General features: G+C 46.2%; 2 protein-coding genes across 2 annotated transcripts in view; one reads left to right on the top strand and one right to left on the bottom strand.

The window, feature by feature from the left end:
• The window catches only part of LOC135214505 (zinc finger protein 239-like), a 427,341-nt gene that overhangs the window by 319,844 nt on the left and 80,968 nt on the right, over nt 1-26,529 (top strand). The gene's annotated exons all lie outside the window — the stretch shown is intronic.
• LOC135214501 (uncharacterized) lies at nt 9,231-12,492 on the bottom strand. The gene is made up of 2 exons (XM_064248869.1): nt 11,842-12,492; nt 9,231-11,776 (listed from the first exon to the last, which is right to left on the bottom strand). Exons 1-2 carry the CDS (start codon nt 12,281-12,283, stop codon nt 10,143-10,145), a joined length of 2,076 nt encoding a protein of 691 aa, XP_064104939.1. The 5' UTR covers nt 12,284-12,492; the 3' UTR covers nt 9,231-10,142.

The raw sequence follows: 26,529 nt of genomic DNA, 5'->3' as shown, positions 1-26,529 counted from the left end.
AGATATTCTAGCTCCTGAAGCTAGACTTATTGGAAATAATGTTTTCCTTAGAAGCGTTATATAAGAACATGATTCATTAACAGTGTGTGAAGCTAGCTAGCTTAAGAACGTCATTTAAGAACCAGGAGACCTTTCTAGGTCTATCTATTGGTCTAAGTCTAGCACAAGCCTTACGAATAGAAGAAAAATACGAATCTGTAAGATCAATATTGAATTCAAATTGGAATATCTTCTTAAGTGCTGATTTGGTTGTAGTAATAGGACTAGCTGCTAAGCCTTTCTCGAACAAGGTTCTGAAAAAGGTCTGACTAAGAATCGGATATTTTGAGGATCAATGTTGGCATCTCTCTGAGCCGCCAACTTCATGAAATCCATAAAGTTAGGGTTCTCTGAATTCTTGAGGAAGCAGACACAGTCCACGTTTGTACCAACTGCGTTAATTTGGGATTGGGAATCCAGCGGGGCCGGAGATTCAATTCCACCAGTAGAGGGAACCAATTGCTCTTGGGCCAATAAGGAGCTACTAACGCAATCTGACCTTTGAAAGTCCTTAGTTTGCTTAGAACTTTCATTAGTAGGTTCACCGGAGGGAATACGTAGATAAATACTTTCCCACATATTCCAATCTACTGTCATAGCGTCCGTGGCATAGGCCAGAGGGTCCAGGTTGGGAGCCACATAGCACGGCAGTTTGTGGTTTGATTCTGTAGCAAACAGATCCACCTGGAGTCTGGGCACCTGTTGGCAAATCCATTTGAATGATTTTCTGTCCAGGGTCCACTCCGACTCCAGCGGAGTAGCCCTTGAAAGAGCGTCTGCTACTATACTCTGTTTTTTTTCATCTGTCAATCCGCCTGGGGTGTTTTTGTATGGTAATACTGCGTCCCGGGCTTTAGATAGTTTCGCTATGTGCAAGTTTTAGGTAAATAAAAGGATATCTGGGTGTACATTTGCAACTGAAAAGTGTTTTAATAATTTAATGTATGCGAATTAACCGTTAATATTCGAAATAGGCTATTATTATAACTGTTGAATGTAAGCTGAATGTAATTATCTAAAGGCCGGGACGCAGTGTTACCATACAAAAACACCACAGGTGGATGGACAGATGAAAAAAAACAGAGTATACATTCTTTACTCCCGCTAGGTGAGTGGCCGAAAGATGCCATTGTTTCTTGGCCGCTAGGGCAAATATGGCTATCATCACATGGTTCACATGGCTGGACTTGGAACCTCCTCTGAGTTGTCCAGTACCAGTCTGATATGGATCTTCTTGGCTGGTAAAAGTCTCTTCAGTGTTAGAAACACTGCCATAGCTTCCATTACATTGATATGAAGCTGGCGGAATGACTTTGACCAGGTTCCCTGTACTTTTTTGAATTGTGAGTATCCGCCCCAGCCGGTTAAGGAGGCGTCCGTGTGGACTACTAGGGATGGCGGGGGAAATTGTAGTGGTACTGATTTCGACAGATTCTTGAATTCTGTCCAGGGGCAGAGTCTCTTGCGTAAGATCTCTGGGATACGTGATACGTACTTTGTCCTGGGATCTTTTGTTCGCTCTTGATTGCCAGACTCGATTTATGTCTTTTAGTTTGGCTTTTAACAATATGTCCGTGATCGAGGCAAACTGGAGTGAACCTAGAATTTTTTCCTGGTTCCTCCGAGATGTCTGTTTGTTTCTGAGAAATTGTTTTGTAGCCTTGGCTATTTCTCTCCTTTTTATCGGTGGAATCGATAGAGTATGAGAATTTAGGTCCCATTGGATCCCCAGCCACTGAAAACGTTGTGCCGGGTCTAGACGGGACTTGTTTTTGTTTATCTGGAAGCCTAAGTGTTCCAAAAACTTTATTACTTTGACCGTTGCCTTGCGGCATTTGTCGATGTTTGTGGCCCATATGAGCCAATCGTCCAAGTAGGCTACTAACATTACACCTTGAGTCCTTAATTCCTGAACTACTACTTCCGCTATTTTTGTAAATATTCTGGGCGCTATGTTGAGCCCGAATGGCATTACTCTGAAGGAATAAGCCTTCTTTCCTAGTCTGAAGCCTAGGAAGGGGCAGAAGTGTCTTGCAATCGGGATATGATAGTAGGCGTCTGTAAGATCTATAGAGGTGGTGACGGCCCCACGGGGAAGTAAGGTCCGCACCTGCGAGACGGTCAACATACGAAACTTGTCGCAATGAATGAATAAGTTTAGATGGGACAAGTCTAGTATTATTCTCAGTTTGTCTGAGTCTTTCTTTGGAACGCTGAACAAGCGCCCTTGAAGCTTTAATGTTTTGACTCGAGACACTACCCTCTTTTGAGGTAATTCTCGGGTATACTCTATCAATTCCACTGATGCTTTCTGGTAAAAGTTGTTCGATGGAGGAGGATCCTGTATCCAACTCCATCCCAGACCTTTGGGTACAATGCTCTGGGCCCAGGTGCTGAACCCCCACCGATGTTGGAAGAGGTACAGCCTCCCTCCTACCTGGGAAGTCTCACTGGTTGGCAGATGGTCGGCCACCCCGGGCTCCCCGGAAACCTTTACCTTGGTGGGATGCTCTTCCGGTGCCTCTGTGTCGGAAGGCTCCTCTGGCCCAGCTACCTCTGGCAAACCTGTTATATCCTTGAAACGCTTGCGTCTCAAAGCTGGCATTGTATGCCAGGGAAACAGCGAAGGAGGTGGAGGCCTGAGGTTGTTGTGGTGGTTGAGTCAACAGCACAAACTGCTGTTGCGGTTGTGCCTTTGACGTAGAGGGTTGGTTCATTTGGGCCACCGGTACCGCCTGGACCATGGTCTGGGTTTGAGGAGGCTTAAAGGGTTGGAACCTCTTTGCCTTCTTTTTGCCTCTGGCAGCCATACCAGGAGACTCAGGTTTTCTCTTGAAAATGAGTCCCCAGCGAATCTCAAGGCTTTGATTCACTCTGGCTGCTTCAGACAACACTTCGTTAACTGCGGCTTCCGGAAAGAGATTTGCGCCCCAGATGGAAGACGCAATCAACTTGTTTGGTTCATGGCGGATAGTGGCTTCCGCCAGAACGTACTTCCTACAGCTCCTTCACCACTATAAAGTCGTATAGGTCACACTGAACAGTGTGAAGCAGAGACTTCGTCGTAACTTTAAACAATGGCTCATCTGCGTAGATGAGCGCAGTCATTTCTGTCATAGTGGCAGAGTTGAGGGATCTGCTCAATCTCATTCTCGCGTCATACTCCACCTTGATGAGTCTATCCGGAAGCCGCGGTAAGCGCTCGCTAAAGAGCGTATTTCCACAGTCCGGTGCCAATTTTCCTACTGAAAAGGTAGCCGGAGCATCCATCCAAGAGTCAGTGCTCCCAGGGAGAAGAATGGAAGGCAACTCTGTCTCCCGGAGCTGTGGCATAGGCTTATCCTCCATTGCGGCCTGCATAGTTAGATCCGCTATTTTGGCGAGACATGGGATTGGTGTATCTTCCCTTACCGCAAAAATGGTAAAGGGACTCTTGTGTGCCGTCAACCTAGTGTTGACGCACTTCCAGTCTGTCAAACTACGGAGCCAAGCCTGTTGCGCTTGCTCCCTGGGAAAGATAACCGTCTCCTTCGGTATCTTGTCCTCTCTCACCATTGCTTTCTCTGTAAGGTGAGCATACCCTATGAAAGGAAGCTGGAGATTTGGGGGATAGAACTCGAAGTCCTCTAGTCTCCGAGTTCCACACCCCTCAATGGTGAGCATGCCATCCAAGAATGGCGCATATGCTGCTGGCCTCCAAGGGTTAATACTCTGGAAGGGAGGCAGCTTAGAGGGGTCCGGCATCGGTAGGACGGGTTGAGCCACCTGTCCGGCCTGAGGTTGTCCCGAAGCTAACGAGCCTTGGAGACCCGCTACTATGGTCTCTTGAGCTTCCATCCTCTCAGCTAGAGCATGAATGGATTGACCCGAAGCTTCCAACGTCGATGTCAGTTGGGTAAGCATCTCTTGAAACTTGGTGTTAACCAAAGTTCCAACCATGCTTCCCACCTGCTGCATCATGTTGGAGGAAAAGGCTTCCTGGTCAAAGCTAGGTACCGGGGTCCTAGCTTTTGGAACCTTTGGCTTTGGCTTTGGCTTCCGTTGGGAAGTAGAAGCTCCTGCCGTGTCTGCCCCGGGATTACGGGCCAAAGGCTTAGTGACACGGCTGATTCCAGACTTAGATTTAGGCAAAGACTTTTTCATTGCCTTGAAGTCAACTGGGTTTTTAACCTTGGGGACAACCGAGGAAGTCTTCGGTCTGACCGACTGAAGCTTCCCAACAAACCCGTGGAAGGGAGAGGAAGAAAGAGAAGAAGATTGAGATGGGCTCAAGAGCAAGTCTTGAGCCCCAACACTACCTGCCTCACCATCATTCCTACCTTCACCCTGGTCATCCAGAACCATGGGTTCACGGTCCAAGTTGATGTCGGCCACGATATCAACCACCTCCTCGCCGAAAGCTTCCTTCGGCGCTGCCGTCATGGCCCGGATCCTGGCGATGATAGGGGCCGCAACTTCAGCATCTACCACCACAGACTTCTTAGCCCCAGGGTAAATCAAATTGGCCATCTCCTCAGATAACATGTAGGGCTGGGCCTTCTTCGCGTTGCGGCCAAAACCACCAACCCAGGTCTTCAAAGTGGCCAGCGCCGCGTCCCTGACAGCTTGGATGATCTGTAAGAGAATTACTCTTCAGTAAATACTATCCTTAGTCTAGTGACAAACGTATAATATAATCCATCTATCATCATTGTATCATATTTAAAATAATACATACCGGCTCAGAGGTGAATTCATTCACGAGGCGATAGCAAACTATGCAACCCTTGTGGTGCCAGACCAACAGGTCCCCGACCTTGACTGCACACCCGGCGTGGGACCTGCAGACTATGTGTCCACAGGGCTCTTGGAGAACGGCAGTGCACCCCGTCTCCAAATACTGCAAGATCTGTAATTCAAATGATACATGAGTATCACTATATAGACCCACCGGAGTGGAGCCCGCATTATTCTATAGTCATCGGTGACACCGGTGACAGAATAATTTCCTTATAAGGTATCATGCATCCTCATTGTCCGCACTTTAGAAAAAATTTCTTGTTCTTATTATGTCTCAAGCGGACTGAAGACACGGGACAGGTTGTAGAGCTGTCCTGACTCCGGTGGCACCGGAGACATTAACAAAAAGATCGTACCTTCAGATGTTCCCAATGGAAACGAGTCCAGACAAAGAGCAAGCAAAAGTGCTAGTGACAACAAGATAAATTGTTTGAAATACCCGGCAAAATAATAGATCCGCCTTGTAGAACAACCAACAAAAATAAGATCATACCTTATGGTTTAATAAACCTTAAGTGTATCAATATACATATGTTCCGCCCCAGCCGGAGCTATATATATGTGTGTGCATGCATACAAAATTCAACAACAGAGAATAATACCTATACCTTGCCTAATCACCTAGCTTATTCCTATACTGGGTCCGGCTTCAGGGAACAGAACAGGGGATTGGTAAGAACCTGAGCCCATATCTGAACCGTAAGTAAATATAGCCATAAAACATGGCAAATACTTGAAGCTGGAATCCTGGCACCGCTGGGACGAGGAACAGGATGGATGAAAGACCGAGGCAAGGCATGAACGTGCGGGAACGAGAGCGCCACGCCCGGCAGAGCCGGGTGGCCAACCGAAGCTCAACCAAGCCGAGCACCCCCACCCCCCCCACCACCAACAACAACAGGGCATGAGGATAGGCTACTGCTACTACCCGAAGCATACCACCCTCCCCCTAAGGCAAGAAACTCGGATCGGCTACCTGTTGTAGCGTGAGCGAGTCCCATACCCACCAAGGTGGGTGCGCGGGGGATGGGGGTCGGCTAACGGGATGGCTCACCCGTGATCAGCTGGAAACTCTCGCAGCCACGGTGGAACACCATGCGGTAGAGAAAAACAACTGAATACAGTGGACCCCCGTATTCGCATTCTCCAGATTCGCGGACTCACACATTCGCGGATTTCTCTGGGGAACGTTTCCCTGCATTATTCGCGGAAAATTCGCGCATTCGCGGTATTTTTCTATGATAAATATCCACAAATTCCTGGTTTTTTTGATGAATTTCATCATAAAATGCACTTTTTGTGATAAAACTATTAAAAAACCAAGTATGAAAATTTTTAGTGGGTTTTTCTTGAGTTTTAACTAACAAAATAGGCTGTTTTTAGCATTTTCATAGGGGTTCCAAACATTCGCGGATTCTAACTATTCACGGGGGGGTCTGGTACGCATCCCCCGCAAATACGGGGGACCACTGTAAAGAAGGCCTGGGCCTACTATATGCCCAAATCAACCAAGTTATAAATACACACATATGTAAACATACTGTCCTACCACGGGGGAAAGATACGAATACAAACCTATCAAACAACAGATCCTATAGAACTACTAGCCTAGCCTAAACAAATCAAGCGATCTAAGCGGATAGACTTGGTAGAACTGAACGACCTGGCCTATATAGCCCACGCGATTTTAACCGAGGACTGAGAGACCAGGGTGGCTCGAGGACCGTAAAAGGCGAAGCCAAGGCTTCTCTGTACATAGACAAGGATGTCTGTAACTAACAATAAAATTAATAAAACCCCAATTACACTTGATAGTAAAATATATAAGGTGAGAATACCACCCCAAGATGTAAAAAGGTGACTGACTAGGCTACGTCCCGAGCATGCAGTTCACCCCGTTCGGAACGGACAAAACAGATACAATCAAAATGCAAGCATCTAAAAAAAAAAATGTATTGAGAACTGCTAAATATAAAAGGAGACTCCAATTAGTAAGAGGAACTAATGGTAGTCGAATAGTGTAAATATACGAGTAGCGAAACACGAAAAGGCGAATGGGAACGGCAACGCGCGGGCTGCCACTCCCTCAATATCAATTAAACGTGTTTGAAACGCCTTACGACACTTTATAAAAGAAATAAACACTAATGCAGTACTCAACTTAGATGCAGATTCCATGATGAAAGGATAATCCAACGTGGCGAGTGCTAACGAAGGAATGAAAACAAAGCGCTAGCCGTAGCAGTAGCAGGTAGCAGGGGTCTAGTACGGCTCCTCTGTAGACGAGGGAAATTGAGAAAGGAAGAAGACTAAATGACAGGTGACCTCTGGTTACACTCGCCCCAGATGCCATACCAACACCTTGAATAAAGGTGAGCGAGCCAGTTATACTGGCATTACCATATAGCTTTTTTCTCTGGTATATTTAGCAATATTTATATCAAGAAATGAGTGCTAAAGGGACATTTCACGGAGCGACACAGGGTAGCCCAGAAAAGACAACTTGGACAGAGATCAAGTATACAGTTTCTGCCTTGTGTGAGTTCTTTTGAAATTACTTTGATGAGAAAATCCTCTTTGATATACGAAGTGAAAGATTCTCACGTATGCGTTCTCATGTGAGTTTTGAGAGTACCTAATTGAGAAAAACTTCTTAGACATGTAGAACAAGTATATGGTTTCTCTCCTGTATGAGTTCTCATGTGGTTTTTGAGATTAGTTGATTGAGAAAAACTACTTTGACATGTAGAGCAAGTATATGGTTTCTCTCCCATATGAATTCTCATGTGATATTTAAGACTACTTGATGCAGCAAAACGTCTTTCACATATATAGCAGCTATATGGTTTCTCTCCCATATGAATTCTCATGTGATCTTTAAGACTACTTGATGCAGTAAAACGTCTTTGACATATAGAGCAGCTATATGGTTTCTCTCCATTATGAGTTCTAATGTGTTTTGTGAGATAACTTCTTTGGGAAAAACTTTTTTGACATATAGAGCAAGCATGTGGTTTCTCTCCTGTATGAGTTCCCATGTGTTTTTTGAGATCACTTGATTGAGAAAAACTTCTTAGACATGTAGAACAAGTATATGGTTTCTCTCCTGTATGAGTTCTCATGTGTTTTTTGAGATTAGTTGAGTGAGAAAAACTTCTTTGACATATAGAGCAAGGATATGGTTTCTCTCCTGTATGAGTTCTCATGTGTTTTTTGAGATCACTTGAATGAGAACAACTTTTTTGACATATAGAACAAGTATGTGGTTTCTCTCTATGGGTTCTCATGTGGGATTTCTCTCTTTTTGAAAACGCATCTCTCCTGCCAAAATGTCTACTTTCTTCTGCAATACAGATCTTTACGCTTTCATCATCACAGCTTGGAGAGATGCCCTCCTCATACTTAACAGATTGGGATGAACAGTTCACATCAAATTCACCATGGTCAAAAAATTCTGGTTCTGCCTTGACTTCTAAAAAGAGGTCTGCAAATGAAGAGCCTTCACCTGTGTTTTCAATAAGGCCCTCCTCCAAATTCTTTTCCTCTTTGATTAACAACAACGATAACGATTTTTCAGCTTCCATTTTCAGGATGTTCTATGTACAATACTCAATCCTTGTTAGGAGCTGATTAAATTTTCCTGCTGGAATACTCTGAAATAAAATGAAAAGAAAAAATCAGAAAAATATATTCTGAATAGCACCATTCATAACAACCAGAATGAGAAATTCAAAACAATCTCATATTTTACAATAGTGAGTGCTTTTCTCAACTCTGAAATAAGCATCCTCTGGGAAAACAAAAAATATCACAATGCAATGGTTATTTGGACAGAATTTCTCCCAAAAGATATAAAAAAGCAACACTGGATGCTCTTTGGAATCAACAAATTTATTCAGGCCAAAGTGGGTCGACAATTCAACCACCATTTTCTACCGTTACCACAAATTCACGATTTACTCTAATTTTGACAATCAAATGAACATCATCTTTTCTTCATGAATTTGGAGTACGAATTATAAATCTGTTTAAGAAGAATGGCTTTTTTCTTATACGAATTGCATTGAAATTTTAAGGTAGAAAAATTATATTGTTATTATACAATAAAGTTTTATACATACTTACCTGGCAGATATATACTTAGCTATTTGACTCCGTCGTCCGACAGAAATTCGAATTTCGCGCGCACGCTACCTGTAGGTCAGGTGATCTACTTACCTGCCGCTGGGTGGCAGGACTAGGAACCATTCCCATGTTCTATCATATTTTTTCTATACCGCCTGTCTCCTGAGGGGAGGTAGGGTGGGTATAATTTTGTATATATCTGCCAGGTAAGTAGTATGTATAAAACTTTATTGTATAATAACAATATCATTTTTATACATTTAACTTACCTGTCAGACTGTCAGATATATACTTAGCTGATTCACACCATTGGAGGTGGGACAGAGACAGCTAAATACAGAATCAAACAGGAATCACAACTATCGTTGTAGGTAATAAATAAATAAAACCTTGGTTCCTACCTGTTTAGACTGAAGACTTCATGAATACAATCCAGGAGTCTAGTCAGTCTCAAGAGCCTCAGCGAGATATTGATCTATGGCTAAGAGTTCTTGTGGTTCTGCCAAAGGGGTCTTACCCGCTTACTTGGTAGATCCTGGAAGGACTACGTCAATGGGTGCTTATCCACTTACTTGACAAGACCTATACAAGGAGCACAACATCGATCCCGATCACCTCAACCTATCCATGTTAGTTCTAAGATTGCAAGAAGTTATCCCCTAACCTCTTGCAAACAACCACAAACTCGAATCACAAACATTCGTACAGTAAAGTACAAAAATAAAAATAAAATTAAATAAAAAAAAAAATGTTTGTACAATCTAGCCAGTAAGACGTCTCTTGATTCCCCCACTGATCCAAACTAGGACGTCCGTGCGCCAGCGAGCATACTAATCAGCAGAAAAAACCAACAACTCGTCTCACAAGGTAGATCTATGTACTATCAAAAATTAGAACAAATACAAATTTTTCTAAGGATCGTTATGTGCTCCCAGCCCCAGCACTGTATCGGCTGATACAAAAGGACCCAGAGAGAAACACTTTTCATGTTACTTTAACGTCCTTGAGATAGTGCGATGCGAACACTGAATTACACCTCCAGTAAGTCGCATCCACAATGTCTTTTAAAGACATGTTCTTCTGAAATGCTAATGAAGTGGCTACCGCTCTAACCTCATGAGCCTTCACTCGGAGAGTCCTGAAAGAGTCTTCAGTGCAGTCATTATGAGCATCCGTAATAATGCTCCTCACAAAAAATGCTAATGCCTTTTTGACATGGGTCTACTAGGATCCCGAACTGCGCACCACAGGCTTTGTTTACATCCGTTTAGTTCATTCTTCTTCTTTAAATAGAACTTCAAAGCTCTAACCGGACATAAAGATCTTTCTAATTCCTCTCCTACTAGATTTGAAAGTCCTTTAACTTCAAAACTCTTTGGCCAGGGTTTTGAAGGGTTCTCGTTCTTGGCCAGAAACAGAGTCTGGAAAGAACAAATTGCCGCATCACTCTTAAATCCTACTCGAGAATCTAGAGCGTGTATTTCACTAATTCTCTTCGCAGTCGCTAACGACAACAAGAAAATACATTTTCTCGTTAGATCTCTAAACGACGCGTTGAGAGGAGGTTCAAATCTACTAGATGATAGAAATCTCAAAACTACATCTAGGTTCCAGTTAGGAGTGCGAAGAGAAAAGGTTTTAGAGGTTTCAAAAGATCTAATAAGATTGTGGAGGTCTTTATCTTCTGCAATTCTCAAACCTCTGTTTCGAAATACGGCAGAAAGCATACTTCGATAACCTTTAATGGTAGAAACTGATAATTTTGATTCTTCCCTAAGGAAAATCAAGAAATCAGCTATGTTGGTCACAGAGGTATCGGAAGAGGACAGTTTATTCTTCTTACACCATCTTCTAAAAACATCCCATTTTGATTGGTAGACCCGAATAGTTGAAGATCTCCGGGCTCTAGCAATTGCTTTTGAAGCTTTGCTTGAAAAGCCTCTCGCTCTGAAAAGTCTTTCGATAGTCGAAAGGCAGTCAGACAGAGAGCGTGGAGGTTTTGATGGTACCTCTCGAAATGGGGTTGTTTGAGAAGATCTCTCCTGTGTGGAAGAGATCTTGGGAAGTCCACTGTCCATTCCTGTACCTCTGTGAACCAATCTTGAGACGGCCAAAAGGGAGCAATGACTGTTAGTCTCGTCCCTCTTGATGCCGCAAATTTTCTTAACACCACTCCTAACATTTTGAAGGGGGGAAAGGCGTAGGCATCTAGGCCTGACCAGTCCAGCAGCATGGCGTCCACCGCTATCGCTCTCGGGTCTTCCACTAAGGAGCAAAAGTTCTCTATCCTTCTGGATAGGTAGGTGGCGAATAGGTCTATATGTGGACTGCCCCACAGGGACCACAGAGCTTGACACACCTGAATGTGAAGGGTCCATTCTGTGGGGAGAACTTGGTTTAACCTGCTTAGCCTGTCTGCTCTGATGTTCTTCTCTCCTTTCACAAATCTTGTGAGAAGCGTCACTTTCTTTTCTTTTGCCCAATACAACAGCTCTTTTGTTATATGGAACAGAGAAAGAGAGTGAGTTCCCCCTTGTTTCTTGATATAGGCCAACGCTGTGGTGTTGTCCGAGTTGACCTGTACCACTTGACCTAACACCTCTGTCTCGAAGGCTTTTAGAGCTAGAAGAACGGCATAAAGTTCTTTGGAGTTTATATGCCAGTCTAGCTGATCCTTCCTCCATTGGCCTGATACTTCTTTTGTCCCTAGAGTCGCTCCCCATCCCTTCTCTGAAGCGTCTGAGAACAAGATTAGGTTTGGGTTCCGAACTTCTAGAGACAAGCCCTCGTTCTTTTCTAAGGGAAAAATCCACCACTTCAGATGATTCTTTACCTCCAGAGGAAACAAGCCCTCGTTCTTTTCTACGGGAAAAATCCACCACTTCAGATGTTCTGTACCTCCAGAGGAATACTGAAAGTGTCTGAAAGTTGCCCGTTCTTCCAACTCCAAATTCTTCTTAGGAAGAATTGAAGAGGGCGAAGGTGGAGTCTTCCTAGCGAAATGAACTGTTCTAGTGAGGAAAGGGTTCCCAGAAGACTTAACCACTCCCTCACCGAACTCCGTTCTTTCTCTAGGAAGCTCGAGATTTTCTGTAATCCCCGAGCAATCCTTTCCTGGGACGGAAAAGCCCGAAAACCCCGAGAATCCACCCGAATCCCCAAATAGACTAAGTTCTGACTGGGGATCATCTGAGATTTCTCGAGGTTCACGAGTAATCCTAACGTCTTTGCTAGGTTCAAAGTAGACTGTAGGTCCTCCAAACACAGTTTCTCCGACTTGGCCCGGATTAGCCAATTGTCGAGATACATTGAGATGTTTATCCCTTCTAAATGAAGCCATTTGGCCACGTTCCGCATCAGATACGTGAATACCTGAGGGGCGGTCGATAGGCCGAAGCACAAGGCCCTGAATTGGAAGATTTGTCCTTGTACAACAAATCTTAGATATTTTCTTGACGATGGGTGAATCGGAACATGAAAGTAGGCATCCTGAAGGTCCAGGGATACCATCCAATCTCCCTGACGTAGGGAAGACAGAACTGAAGCTGAAGTCTCCATGGAGAACTTCTTTCTGGGCTCAGCTCGTGTCGGCCTATGAAAGGATCCTTAATATCATTCTTTCTAGGTAAAATTAATCTAAAATTACCAGAGAAAAACAAAATTAAGAAAATGTCAGTAAAACTGACTCGCTCACTCTTAAAAAGAAGTGTCGGTATGGTAATAGGGGCGAGTGGGAACCACTACCACGAGACATTCACCAATTAGAACTTCCAATCAGAATCCCCATAAGAGAGAGCTGATACCAACGGGCGATGCAGCCGCTACTACTACTACTAGAGGACGCCACGGACAGCAGCGCCCCTAGCGGACATCCTTAATCTTTAGCGCTAGCGTCCAGACGCATTATTTTCTGTGCTGTGCTTTTTTCGGGATTTATCCTCTTCATCATTATGGAACGCTCTGCCATCGCAACGGCTAAGTTAAGTAACTCATAAGTAATGTTTTACTACATTTTTATCTTCCGGGAACCAGTATTTTCCTCCTAATAGGTCATATACGGTTTCCCGGTTGTCTCGTGGTGGCGCCATGCTGCCTCGTTAAGAATTCCCGGTCCTCCATACTGGGACTTCTTATACTTATGGGCTTACTATATTACGTTCATTGTCTTTTACATCGAGTTTTAGCTAGTTTAGCCCCCCCCTACCATTTCTCTTAGTTTGGTATTTAGGGCTATCTTATTATTCCTGCCCAGCATCCCGGCTCTTGCTCTTCATCGGCTATCGCTGGCTCCGAGTAGGCTTCTGTTTCTTGGAACAGTTTGCCTCCTCCTGGGCTTCTTTTTCTTTTACTAAAAGTGTCTTTTCCATCTTTTCGATGTAATTTTATTATATTTAGGGTGCTAGGCTAGCCTAGGTGCATGTTCCATGGTTTGGTACAGCCTGGTTCACGTGGCCCTCCCACGGTTGTGTTGCTCGCGGCTTAGGCCACTTGCGGTCACGTGTTCCATCGCACCTTACCCTGCCCCTGCCCTCCCTACCTGGTATAGGGAGGTGCTGGGGGACCCCTTGGTTGTCATGACAACCTCAGTCACCTTTCTCTCTCCCTCTCTGAGGTGGCCAGGGGGTTCCTCCCAGCGGGGGGTATAGGGCGACCACTCATGAGGTACCGGGTCTCCGAGCGGGTAGTCGTTGAGGCAGGGAGGGGTAGGCCACCCCCCCCTCTCTCTCTCCCGGTGTTACGCCGTGACCTCTCCCCCCCTCCCCAGTTGCTCAGCCACCTTCCTTTCTCTAACGAAAGGAGCCTTCCGTCGCAGCCGGGGCACCTTTGGTTATAGATTACGGGCTCCGCCAGCGGGCGGGGTGGGCTCTACTAGTGGTCGGTTGCTTGCCTACTATATCCTTACGTCTCTCCCCCGCTACCGGAAGGGAGCTTGCTTCTTACCAAGGCACTCTTCTAGTAGACGGGTGGAGGAAGGTTTGATATTATTGTTATTTTAAGGATATACCCTAATTTTACGATGAATTGTTTAATTTTATTGTTCATATGTCTACCATCACCCCGCCATTTTCCGTCGTGGTTTTCCCACTTTACCACCACTCCTGGTTGGTTTCTTTCTGTTGTCCCCGCCATCAGCGGAGCTGTAGCCTAGGACATCCAACCAACCTTGTTACCACACGTATTATGGCGGGGCTCTGGTTTAATCTAACTTTATCGCTCCGGCACCAGCGGAGCAACTGTTAGGCTGTAAGTGTTCTCCTGATACTTATGTATCTTTCCACTTACAGGCTACCAACTGTCAGGTCCCAGCGTGCAACGCGACGTTGTACGACCCCTGCGGCCACGATGAGTGCAGGTCCCACGCCCCTTGTGCCACGTCCTTCAACGAGATGATCATCTGGCACCCGGAAGCCTGCGCCATCTGCTACGACCTAGTCGGTCAGCTGGGAGATGGGGTAAGTCCATTATAGGCTTCCTTATCATTTTACTAACAACTCTTAGTCATAAGTTTGTTAACCCCATTCCGCCATTAGAAGCTCATCTCGCCCTTTCTTTCAGGCTACTGGTGTGAGGGAGGTCGCCCTCGCGACCCTGAAAGCGTGGGTGGGCGGCTTCGGGAAGAACGCCGCCAAAGGCCAGCCGTACATCCTGGACAAGAAGCTGGCCGTCCAGATCTTCCCTGCGGGCAAGTCAACTGGGTATGTTGACCCCTTGTCCGCAGCCCCGCTCATAGCCTCCATCCAGCAAGATCTCCAGCAATCTTTCGGGGTCGTAGCTTCTCAGGAGTCGGTCCCGGACGTCGCTGCCCTGGACCTAAACATCGAGCCTATGGCGGTAGGCGCAGAGGATTTGTTGGTTGAGGTAGGTGTGTCGGGCGCCCAAGGTCTTTCCTTGGGTGCTCCTGGATCTTCTCCTGTCCCTTCTTCGAGCGCTTCTTTTCAAGGCTTTGTGGGATCTGAGATCCCTACCCGCTCTCCCGCTCTCTCTGTAACCCCAAAGGTGAAGGGACAGAGAGAACCGAAGACTCTATCTAAGACGACTTCTAAGAAGTCGTCTTCGTCTTCTTCGGCTAGGAAGTCTTCGACTTCCTACGCCGACGCGGTGAAGGCCAAGCCGAGCTCTTCTCACTCGAAGAGCTCTAGAAGCAAGGCTTCTAAGGAGAAGGCTCGTGCTCCCGCCGAGCCAATGCCTTCTCCTGCCTCCACCGCTTCCACTCCGGCTACGCCGGTGGGAGGAGCGGGACCCAGCACCTTTGATCCCACTGCTTTCTCAGCAGTGGTGATGCAACAGGTGGGCGAGTTGGTTGGCTCGCAAGTCTCCGCCCTGGGGACGCGATTTGAGCAGATGTTCGCACAACTGTCGAGCACTCTGTCTCAATCAGGCCAGTCCATACAGGATCTCTCTAACAGGGTTAGAGAGAATGAGGACCGAGTAGCTGGGCTCTCTCAGGTCCCTCTTCCAGTCTCTCCAGTGCCAAGTGCTGGCATTCTCCAGCTCCCGCCATACGACTCTCTGCCAGCTTTCTCTATGGAGAATCCATGGAGAGTAGCTGCCTACGCTCCATTTAAGGATGGGATGATCTCTATCCCGGAGTGTGGAACTCGGAGGATTGAGGACTTCGAGTTTTACCCTCCGGGTCTGACGCAGCCTTTCATCGGTTATGCTAGGCTGACTGTAACGGCTCTTACTAGGGAAGACAAGATCTCTAGGGAGTCTGTTCTGTACAGTAGGGATCATGCCCAACGGGAATGGGTTCACTGCCTTGAGGACTGGGAGTGCACTAACACTAAGCTCCAGGCCTATAAGAGTCCTTTTACTATTTTTGCGACGGAAGAGGAGGCTTCTCTTCCGTTCGCCACGAAAATAGTAGAGAAGTCTCTTCAGGCAGTCCTCAAGGATGAGCCCATGCCACAGCTAAGGGAGGCGGAGTCTACTTCTCCGCTCTTCCCGGCTTTCGGAGAATTGTGGGAGAACTTGCCAGCTACGTTCACGCTTGGTAAGCTCAAGCCGGACTGCGCCATGGACCAGTTCGGCGAGAAGCTGCCAAGGCTGCCTGATTCCTTGATTCAGGCAGAGTTCGACGCGCGAACTAGGTTTGGCAGGTCCCTCAATTCTCTTATAATAACGGAAATGGCTGCTCTCTCATATGCGACGGAACCGCTGTTTAAGATCTTGGCCAAGTCCCAGTTTCAGACGGTTCTGACAGATGCTTTCGACTTCTTCCAAGCTAGGAGGAATTGCCGAAAGCACGTTCTGCAGGAGTGCACTATTAGGCACGAGCCTAATAGACTCTTGGCTTCTAGCATGTGGGGAGCGGATCTCTTCCCAGAGTCCGCTGTTAATGAAGTGCACCACGAGGCTGCTAGGCTCAACCAGAGCCTTAGAGCTAGGTGGGGTATTTCATCTAAGAGGAAACAAGAATCCGTCCCCACTGCTGGTAAGAAACCGAAAAAGACTGGTAAAAGGTTCCAGCCGTACCAGAAACACCAGCAACAGCAGCAATTTGTTCAGGCCGTCCCGGTTACCCAACAGGGACAACCTGCTAGCTCGAAACAGAACCAGCCCATCCTCCTGTTGTCTCCTCAATCACAGCCGTCGACCTCCTACGCAATCTCGCCGGCCTTCAACCCTACGTTTGAAGCTCAAGGCTACACTTCCTTGAACAAACAACCGAGAGGTAGGGCGAGAGGTTACTTTCGCCAGCGTGGCGCAGGAAGGGCGACAAGGAGCAGACAGTTCAGAGGAGGGCGTGGTGGTCAACCCGCCCATCAACAATGAGGCTCCCCAGGTAGGAGGGAGGCTGTTCCTCTTCCGCCACAGGTGGGGGTTCAGCAAGTGGGCACAGAGCATAGTGTCCAAAGGATTGGGTTGGAGTTGGATCAAAGATCCGCCTCCAATCAAATCATTCCACCAAATACCATCAGAGGAATTGACAGATTACGCGGAGGAACTCCTTCAGAAAGGAGCTATTGCGAGAGTCAAGCATCTAAAATTTCAAGGTCGCTTATTCAGCGTGCCAAAGAAAGGCTCAACAAAAAGAAGGGTAATCTTAGACTTGTCAAAGCTAAACTCTTTCATTCGTTGCGACAAGTTCAAGATGCTTACCCTCTCGCAAGTAAGGACCTTACTTCCGCGTGGAGCCGTCACATGCTCCATCGATCTTACAGACGCATACTATCATATCCCTATAGCCAGGCACTTCCGTCCATTCCTAGGATTCAGGCTAGGAAATCAGACATTCTCATTCAAAGTGATGCCCTTCGGTCTGAATGTTAGCCACCCCAGGGTATTCACGAAAATAGCAGAAGTGGTTGTACAACAATTGAGAACTCAGGGAATCATGGTAGCAGCATACCTCGACGATTGGTTGATCTGGGCACCAACCGTCGAGGAATGTCTCAAAGCCACCAAAAAGGTAGTTCACTTTCTGGAACATCTGGGGTTCCAGATAAACAAAACGAAATCCAGACTTACCCCGGAGTCTCGTTTTCAGTGGTTGGGAATCCAATGGGATTTGTCTTCCCACAATCTGTCAATTCCAGTGGCCAAACGGAAGGAAATAGCAAAATCTGTCAGGCAATTTCTCAAATGCAAACAAACGTCAAGGAGAAACCAGGAGAGAATCCTAGGTTCCCTTCAGTTTGCTTCAGTAACAGATATCCTCCTGAAAGCAAGGCTAAAAGATATAAATCGAATTTGGCGATCGAGAGCAAACACCAAATCTCGAGACAAGTTGTCAGTAATCCCACAGATCCTTCGCAATCAACTCCGTCCATGGTCAAAAGTAAAGAACTTAGCCAAGCAGGTACCCCTTCAATATCCCCTTCCAGTGTTAACCATTCACACAGATGCCTCCCTGTCCGGGTGGGGGGGATACTCTCAGTTCAAACAGGTTCAGGGGACTTGGTCAGTTCAATTTCGCCAGCTCCACATAAACGTTCTGGAAGCAATGGCAGTATTTCTTACCTTGAAGAGACTGCTTCCCCCGAGAAAGTCTCATCATCTAAGGCTAGTTTTGGACAGTGCAGTGGTAGTTCATTGCATCAACAGAGGAGGGTCCAAATCCAAGCATGTGAATCATGTCATGATAGCCATCTTTGCCCTAGCAAACAAACACAAATGGCATCTGTCTGCCACTCACCTGGCAGGGGTAAGAAATGTGATAGCAGACGCTCTGTCCCGGTCAGTTCCTCTGGAATCAGAATGGTCTCTAGACGACGGGTCATTCCAGTGGATATGCCTGAGAGTCCCAGGTCTCCAAGTGGATCTCTTCGCCTCACAAGCGAACCACAAGCTCCCTTGCTATGTGGCCCCCAACCTGGACCCTCTGGCTTATGCCACGGACGCCCTGTCGTTGGATTGGAATCAGTGGAGGAAAATTTATGTTTTTCCTCCAGTGAATCTTCTCTTGAGAGTCCTAAGCAAACTGAGGACTTTCAAAGGAATAGTAGCTCTGATTGCACCGGACTGGCCAAGAGCAACTGGTATCCTCTTCTTCTGGAATTTGGGCCTCCGACCTCAACGGATTCCCAATCCCAAGCTGTCACAATCAGTACAAATGAGGACTGTGTTCGCTTCCTCAGGAATTCTTCAGACCCTAACTTTATGGACTTCATGAAGTTTGCGGCTAATAAAGATGCTAATATTGATCCACAGAATATTCTCTTCCTAGAATCAGATAAGAGAGAGTCAACCATTAGACAATATGACTCAGCTGTTAAAAAATTAGCATCTTCCCTGAAAGAATCAAACACTACAACCATGACAGTTAATCTAGCTATATCCTTTTTCAGATCCTTGTTTGAAAAAGGTTTAGCAGCTAGCACTATTACCACTCATAAATCGGCTTTGAAGAAGATCTTTCAATTAGGTTTCAGATAGATCTGACTGAATCTTATTTCACGTCTATCCCTAAAGCCTGTGCTAGACTTAGACCTTCTCAAAGGCCTACTGCAGTTTCATGGTTCTTAAATGATGTACTCAAACTAGCTTCAGATACTGACAAACTCGTCTTGTACATTCATAATGCTTCTTAGAAAGACATTATTCTTATTAAGCCTAGCTTCAGGAGCTAGAATTTCAGAACTGTCGGCTCTATCCAGGGATGTGGGTCATGTGGAATTCCTCCCATCAGGAGAAGTTCTACTTGCTCCGGATCGTAGCTTTTTAGCCAAAAATGAGGATCCTCTTGCAAGGTGGGCTCCTTGGAAAGTTATCCCACTTCCCCAAGATCCTTCTCTCTGCCCAGTATCAACTTTAAGAGCCTTTCTATCTCGTACTTCCTCAAGATCCTCAGGTGCTCTCTTCATGAGAGAAAAAGGTGGTACTTTGTCAGTAAAAGGTATTAGACAACAAATCCTTTACTTCATTAAACAAGCCAATCCTGATTCATTCCCAAAAGCACATGATATCAGGGGAGTAGCCACCTCTATTAATTACTTTCAACATATGAACTTTGAGGATCTTAAAAAGTATACTGGATGGAAATCCCCGACAGTCTTTAAACGTCATTATCTAAAGTCCTTGGAATCTTTAAAATTTTCAGCAGTAGCAGCGGGAAACATTGTTTCTCCTGATACTGTATAGTAGTCGTAGTACAGATCCAGGTCTCCTATTTCTACCTACCTCATCCAACATGCCTCACCCTATCGCCATGCTACTCGGATATCCTAGCCTTAGCCGCTGAATCATAATAGTGGATTGTCCCTTATTTTTTTGCTAGGGACATCCACACTTGTACTGATGGTGTACTTCAGTGTACCTACCCTTATTTTTATGCTAGGGTAGGACACAATGTGTTTGTATATTTTGTAAATAATTTTCTAAGTAAATCCCTTTTGTTTATATTACACTGCATCATTGTATTTTACTGTGGTTACTGTATTTTAAGTACTTTACATTACTAACATTCTTTTATATTACTGTTTAGTATAAGTTAGTTTAAGTACTTAGTTTGTATGCTGTAATTGATTTACTTATATTATATCCATCATTTTGCAACTGCTTTTCATTTGTCCTTTTTTCCCATCTTGTCTGTTTCTCTGGTACTCTTTCATAGGCCGACACGAGCTGAGCCCAGAAAAGGGATTTTGACGAAGGAAAAATCTATTTCTGGGTGATTGGCTCGTGTCGCCCTATGAAACCCACCCTATGTTGTTTTCCCCCCCATGCAGGACAAGATGTTTTTAGATTAAGGATGTCCGCTAGGGGCGCTGCTGTCCGTGGCGTCCTCTAGTAGTAGTAGTAGCGGCTGCATCGCCCGTTGGTATCAGCTCTCTCTTATGGGGATTCTGATTGGAAGTTCTAATTGGTGAATGTCTCGTGGTAGTGGTTCCCACTCGCCCCTATTACCATACCGACACTTCTTTTTAGGAGTGAGCGAGTCAGTTTTACTGACATTTTCTTAATTTTGTTTTTCTCTGGTAATTTTAGATTAATTTTACCTAGAAAGAATGATATTAAGGATCCTTTCATAGGGCGACACGAGCCAATCACCCAGAAATAGATTTTTCCTTCGTCAAAATCCCTTTTTTCTCCACGTACCTGTTCAGGACGCTTACATCTAGGACGGGTCTCCATCCCCCCGAAGCCTTTGGAACCAAGAAAAGGCGGTTGTAAAACCCCGGGGAGAAAGGATCTTGCACTAGCTCTATTGCATTCTTGTCCCTCATCGACACCACCGTCTGAAGGAGAGTCTCGTTCAGTCCAGGGTCCTTGTAACTCGTCGACAAATCCTTCAGAGATGTTGCCAAAGGAGGTCTGTCTAGGAAGGGAATGATGTACCCCTTCTGTAGGACAGACAGAGTCCAGGGATCTGCTTCTCTTACGGACCAGGCATCCAGAAAGTATTGAAGTCTGGCCCCTACCTGTGCTTGGAGGACATGGCTGCTATTTGCTCTTTTTAAAAGAGCGGAAGGAAGACCTCCCTCGCTTGTCGAAGGGTTTTCTCTTCGAAGTTGATCGAGTTGAAGGGGCTCCACGAAAGGGCACCACTGGAGTCCGAGCCACCTTCTTCTGAGTCGTAACTGCAGGTCTACTTTTCTTTGTAGATTGTACAAGAAGGTCCTGCGTAGCCTTTTCCGACAAGGATCTCGCAAATCCTTACTAAAGATGAAGGAAAACAGATGTCTGACAGAGGTGCGAATAATAGAGCGGACCTCTGAGAAGGAGAAACTCCTTTCGTCAGAAAGGAAATGTAAGAGAAATCTTTTCTTTAACATTCCAGATCCAAAAAAGAGCCGCCAACTCACCAGAACCAATCTTGCACAGCCTTATCCCCATGCGAAGATAGGACACTGTGCAAAGTTTCTGGATCAAGAAAAACTGGCTCACTCGTCTTCTTAGCCAGCACCCCAAGAGACCAATCCAAGAAGTTGAACACCTCTAAGACGTGAAAAATTCCCTTAAGGTGCTGATCTAATTCCGACATACTCTCTTTGCTGATTGAGAGAACTGTCCTTCTCACACAGACTCTACAAGACTCGAGAAATCTGAATCTGCAGACGAGGGGAGCATCAATCCCATCGCCTCTTCTGTCTTATACCAAATGCCTCTTTTCCCCGTCAGCTTGGAGGGAGGAGAGCAATAAACAGTTCTCAAAGTTTCCTTTTTAGATAAAAGCCACGAATCTAAAGACTGGAGGGCTTTCTTCATTGAGATCGCCGGCTTCATCTTTAAGAAAGCCGAGAGGATTTCGGGGTTTTTTGTGCTCGAAAAACAGAGATCTCGGCGAAGGAGGAGCTGCAGGACTAAGAGAATCCGCAAACTCCTCAAGAAGTAACGAGGCTAAAACTTTATAATTGGAAAGTCCCTCGTTAGTTGAAACTTCTTCCTCAGAAATCTCTTCAAGTTCAAGGTTAGAAGGAGATCGCTCTTTCCTGAACGATTCTCTATCAAGAGAAGCCGCTCTAGGAGAAAAGTTTCTAGTAGGTGAAGGACTACGAACAATACTGTCCCCACAACTAGTAGAGGCCTCACGTCTAGAAGAAGCCTCGCATCTGGGAGGCGTCACGCTTCTGGCTGGCGTCTTGCGACTTGCAGCGTCCTCGCGTTTACCTGGCGCCTCTCTCCTGGGAGGTGTCACGCCTCTGGTTGACGTCACGCGCCTTGGAGCATCCTCGCGCTTGCCTCGCGCCTCTCTCCTGAGAGGCGTCACGCTTCTAGTTGACGTCTCGCGCCTCGAAGCGTCCTGGCGCTTGCCTAGCGCCTCGCTCCTGGGAGGCGTCATGCTTCTGGCTGGCGTCACCCGCTTTGGAGCGTCCTCGCGCTTGCCTGGCGACTCTCTCCTGAGAGGCGTCACGCTTCTTGTTGACGTCTCGCGCCTCGTAGCGTCCTGGCGCTTGCCTGGCGCCTCGCTCCTGGGAGGCGTCCTGCTTCTGGTTGGCGTCACGCACCTATCTCGAAGCTCGCGTCTTCTTGGCGCCTCGATGCACACTGGCGTCTCGCGTCTGGTTGACGTCTCGCGCTTGGAATGCTCGACGCGCCTGACTGGCGACTCGCGTCTGTAAAGCGCTTCGCGCCTGGCTGGCGCTTCAAGCCTGGCTGACGTTTCGCGTCTAGAAAACTTGACGCTCTTGTCTGGCGTCTCGCGCCTGGAAGGCTCTACCCGTTTCGTTGGCGTCTTGCGTTTGACAGGGGAACGGATCCTGCTCGGCCTATGCAAGGCTGATGAATCCGATTCCAAATCAGAGGAAGACAAATTTCTATGGCGAGTCTGAACCCTCGATAGCCTAGACTTCTTATAGGCAGGAAATTGTCTTTCCTTCTGGGAGGGTCTTTTGACAGAACTCCCACAAGAGAAGTGATGGAATCCTGCATAGTGCAAAGGATTCTTTTAGTCTCTTCATTATTGTCTACCCTCGGTTGTTTAATTACTGAATGGTCCTCCTCTTGAAAACGCTCAGGACTAGAAGTAATCCTGGGTTCAACCAAACGTCTTTTCAGGGGGCGAGAAAGATCCGCCGATCTCCAACCTCTTTTAGGTGAAGAATTCTCCGAGGAGGAGAAACACTCACGCAGAACGCTTTTTCTGTAGCGTTCTCTGGCATTCTGTGGCGATACAGAAAATGCCGAAGGGACGTCTGACTTGATCCTCCACAACATCCTTACGGCTTTCGACATTCCTTCTCCTCTGGGCTTGGGAGCTTGAAAGAGGTCTAGGCCTGGGAGCGTTGTGGAGACAATCAAACGCCCCCTCCACTGCACTGGGGACACTTAAATCACTATCCACAGCACTATAATCACACTGCTTACCTTCAATGGCCGCCATTTTGGTTTCCATTTTCCGAAGGGCGGCTTTAAGATTCGCAATCTCAAATGCCGAATCTGTGGGTTCTAATAAAGGAGCAGGTACATTAGATGGGGCAGTAAAAGGAGAAGAGGGTATAATATTACTGATAACCCCGCTAGATACAGAACTAGACAAAGGTTTGGAAGAAGACCTCCTCACCCTGTCTCTTTCTAACTTCTTCAGGTATGAAGTTAGAGATTTCCATTCTTCCGCACTCAAATCCTTGCATTCATTACAAGTATTACAAAAGAAACTTCATACATCCTGCATTTCTTGCAAATAGTATGAGGATCAAGCGATGCCTTCGGCATCCTAACTTTACAACCCACATTCACACACATTCTCACCACACTTCCAGAATCAGACATCATGTTGAACAATCCAAATCCAATTCCAAAAACGGTCCACAATCGCGTATGCCAGTACAATCAATGCAAATACGTCACCGAGAAGTCCAAACGAAGATCAATTGCGATGCAAAATACGAATCCAGCCGGAGATACCCACAACGATGTTGCCAGTATGGCCGACAGAAAAAATATGATAGAACATGGGAATGGTTCCTAGTCCTGCCACCCAGCGGCAGGTAAGTAGATCACCTGACCTACAGGTAGCGTGTGCGCGAAATTCGAATTTCTGTCGGACGACGGAGTCAAATAGCGAAGTATATATCTGACAGGTAAGTTAAATGTATAAAAGGCTATTTTCATTAGGAAAAATAAAATTTTTTTAAAGTAAAGTGTATTTTTACTAACTATACAAACAACCAGTCCTTTACATTAGGAATTACTTATGCCGAAGGTGGAAAATGGCTGCTTGACATTTAAACAAGGTGGCCAGGTAGTTAAACTACCATTTGGTTGGTAGGAGTCCAGCCCACCTGAACGTAAACATTCAAATTGCTTTTGGCCCAGGTATCAGACTGAGGGGTAGCATGAGGTGGGCCTAATGTGTAAAGGGCCTCAGGTTTGTATAGTTAGAGAAAATACAATTTTCTTTAAAAAAAAAATTGTCATTTGTTCCTACACGATACACAAACCCTGGGTCCTTTACACTAGGAAGACTCATACTTGGAGGGAGGAATCTGAATGAGTCTGTAGAACTGACTGGAGTTTGCACACCTGGAGTTTCTTCCTAGTCGAAAGGGCGAAGAAGAGAGTCATGCCTCTGATGAATTGATCAGAGTACAGGGACTGCATGATCAAACATCAGACTTCTTGGCTTTTTTTGAATGAGGGAGGAAACGTAACCCCTTGAATGAGGGAGGAAACGTAACCCCTTGAATGAGGGAGGAAACGTAACCCCTTGAATGAGGGAGGAAACGTAACCCCTTGAATGAGGGAGGAAACGTAACCCCTTGAATGAGGGAGGAAACGTAACCCCATATGACAAACAAGCTGGGATGAATCTGAGAGTCAAAGACAGAATGGCAAATATAAGCAGTTTGATTACTGTCAGGAGCCTCTCCCTCCTCTCCTTGCTAGAGAAAGGGGCAGTTGCTTCTATAATCTAAACTTACCTGCACTGGTGTTAGTTCCAGCATGTTATGGCTTAATCCACTCTCTGCCTGAAGGAAGAGGAAAGGTATGAAGGGACGGAGAAGAAGACAGGACACTCACTCCCACATTCATTCTCACATCCACAACTTTACATCTAAGGCAACTTTGTCCTGACAGGGCAAACAGGAACACGGTCTTAAGGGTCAGATCCCTGTCTGATGACCCTCATAAGGGCTCGTACAGTGCATGAGTCTGGCTCCTCAGAATGAGATCACTGGGTGGGCAAAATCTCCAGAGAGGAGGAGATATCTACCCCTTTCAGCCGATGAACTAATCCTTGGGGAACTCGACAGCCTTTCACTGTTGAAACAGAAAGAAGGTTCTCTCAGCAAAGGACGACAAGGAAATCTGCGACCTACTAAAGAGTAGTTCCCACAGGAGAGATACCCATCTACAATGTCAACTACAAAGCCCTGGCGATTTTCATTAGTATACTTACTGCAGAGACTGTCTGAGGTATCCAAGCATGTATATTGCTGTGCTGGGCAAAAAGCCTCTTGCACACAAGAGATGGTGGATAACCTCCAGCTGTGAAGAAGCAAGGACTGCACTGCCTGATGGTACTACTCTACGTGTGGCTGACACAGAAGGTTGTGCCAGGAAGGAATCTCTCTCGGTGCCTCGGAGAGCAGATCTAGAAGGTCGGCACGGTGACCAATGCTCTGGTAATCACCTTGTGAAGCAGACAAAATGGAGGGAATGTGTAAACGTCAAGGTTTTCCCTGGCAAGACGGAACAGAAGACCTGAAGTTTTTCTGTTGTGCAGGCGTCAAACAAACCTCTATGTGATGTCTGGATGAAGGGATCACTCTGTCCCTATCACCTGATTCTGGTGGCTGAGCTCATCTGCCAATACATTCCTTTGCCTGGAATGTATCTGTCTGACAGCTCCACCAAGTGAGCTACCGCACACTCGTGCACCTGCATTGTCAACAGGTGAAGCAGGGGAGATATGAAACACCCCTGCTTGTAGACACATGCCACTGACCTGGTGTTGTTGCTCAACAACAACCAACAACAACATGGAATGCCCCATAACTCGATACCGAAACTCTTGGAGAGCCAGGAAGGTTGCTTTGCGTTACAGGATTTTGATGTGGAGGTGTCTGTCAAGTCGGTTCCACATCCCTGAAGTCAGCAACTCCTCCAGATGTGCGACCCATCCCTTGGTCGATGTATCCGGGAGGGGGAGCATGCAAGGATACTCCTTTTACGAGATTCCAGGCATCCAACCACCAGTCTAAATACTCTATCACTTCCTCCACTGGGGCAATGAAAAAGGAATGACGATCTTAAGATTGGGGCCAATACTCATTCATTCTCTACTAGAGTGAACAAAGGTGAAGCCGCCCATGATTACAGATGACTGACTGCGATTTGCCGTTGCTGTGCTGGTTGCTCCCGTTGAGACAAGAAATACTGCACTACCTCCCTGAACCTGCTGATAAAAGACTCTGAGACAGAAACACTTGCTTTTACCATGTTTATCAGCATGCCCAAGTACACTATCCTCTGCTTGGGGATGAAATCGGACTACTTGAAATTTACCACAATCCCAAGGGTGTGGCTAAACTTGAGGAGTTGATCCCTGTCCCGTTAAAACAACCGCTCGCAGCAATTCACCAGGACTAACCCGTCATCGAGATATCTCTACAGACGTATCTTTTGTGAATGGGTACCTTCAGGCTTACTGCCTCTTACTGCAAAAGAGAATACCTTCTGAAGGAAGACGCTGCAACA

Source organism: Macrobrachium nipponense, chromosome 45 (genome assembly GCF_015104395.2).
Source record: "Macrobrachium nipponense isolate FS-2020 chromosome 45, ASM1510439v2, whole genome shotgun sequence".
Lineage (NCBI taxonomy): Eukaryota > Metazoa > Arthropoda > Malacostraca > Decapoda > Palaemonidae > Macrobrachium > Macrobrachium nipponense.
Note: the sequence above shows the minus strand (reverse complement) of the source record. Positions and strands in the feature narration are given on the sequence as shown.

Excerpts from the sequence above, each read along its gene's own strand:
- LOC135214501 (XM_064248869.1), bottom strand. The coding sequence starts at position 12,283 with ATGGCTTCATTTAGAAGGGATAAACATCTCAATGTATCTCGACAATTG. Across the intron at positions 11,777-11,841 it reads CTTTCAGTATTCCTCTGGAG|GTAAAGAATCATCTGAAGTG; the intron begins GTACAGAACATC and ends TTTCCTCTGGAG.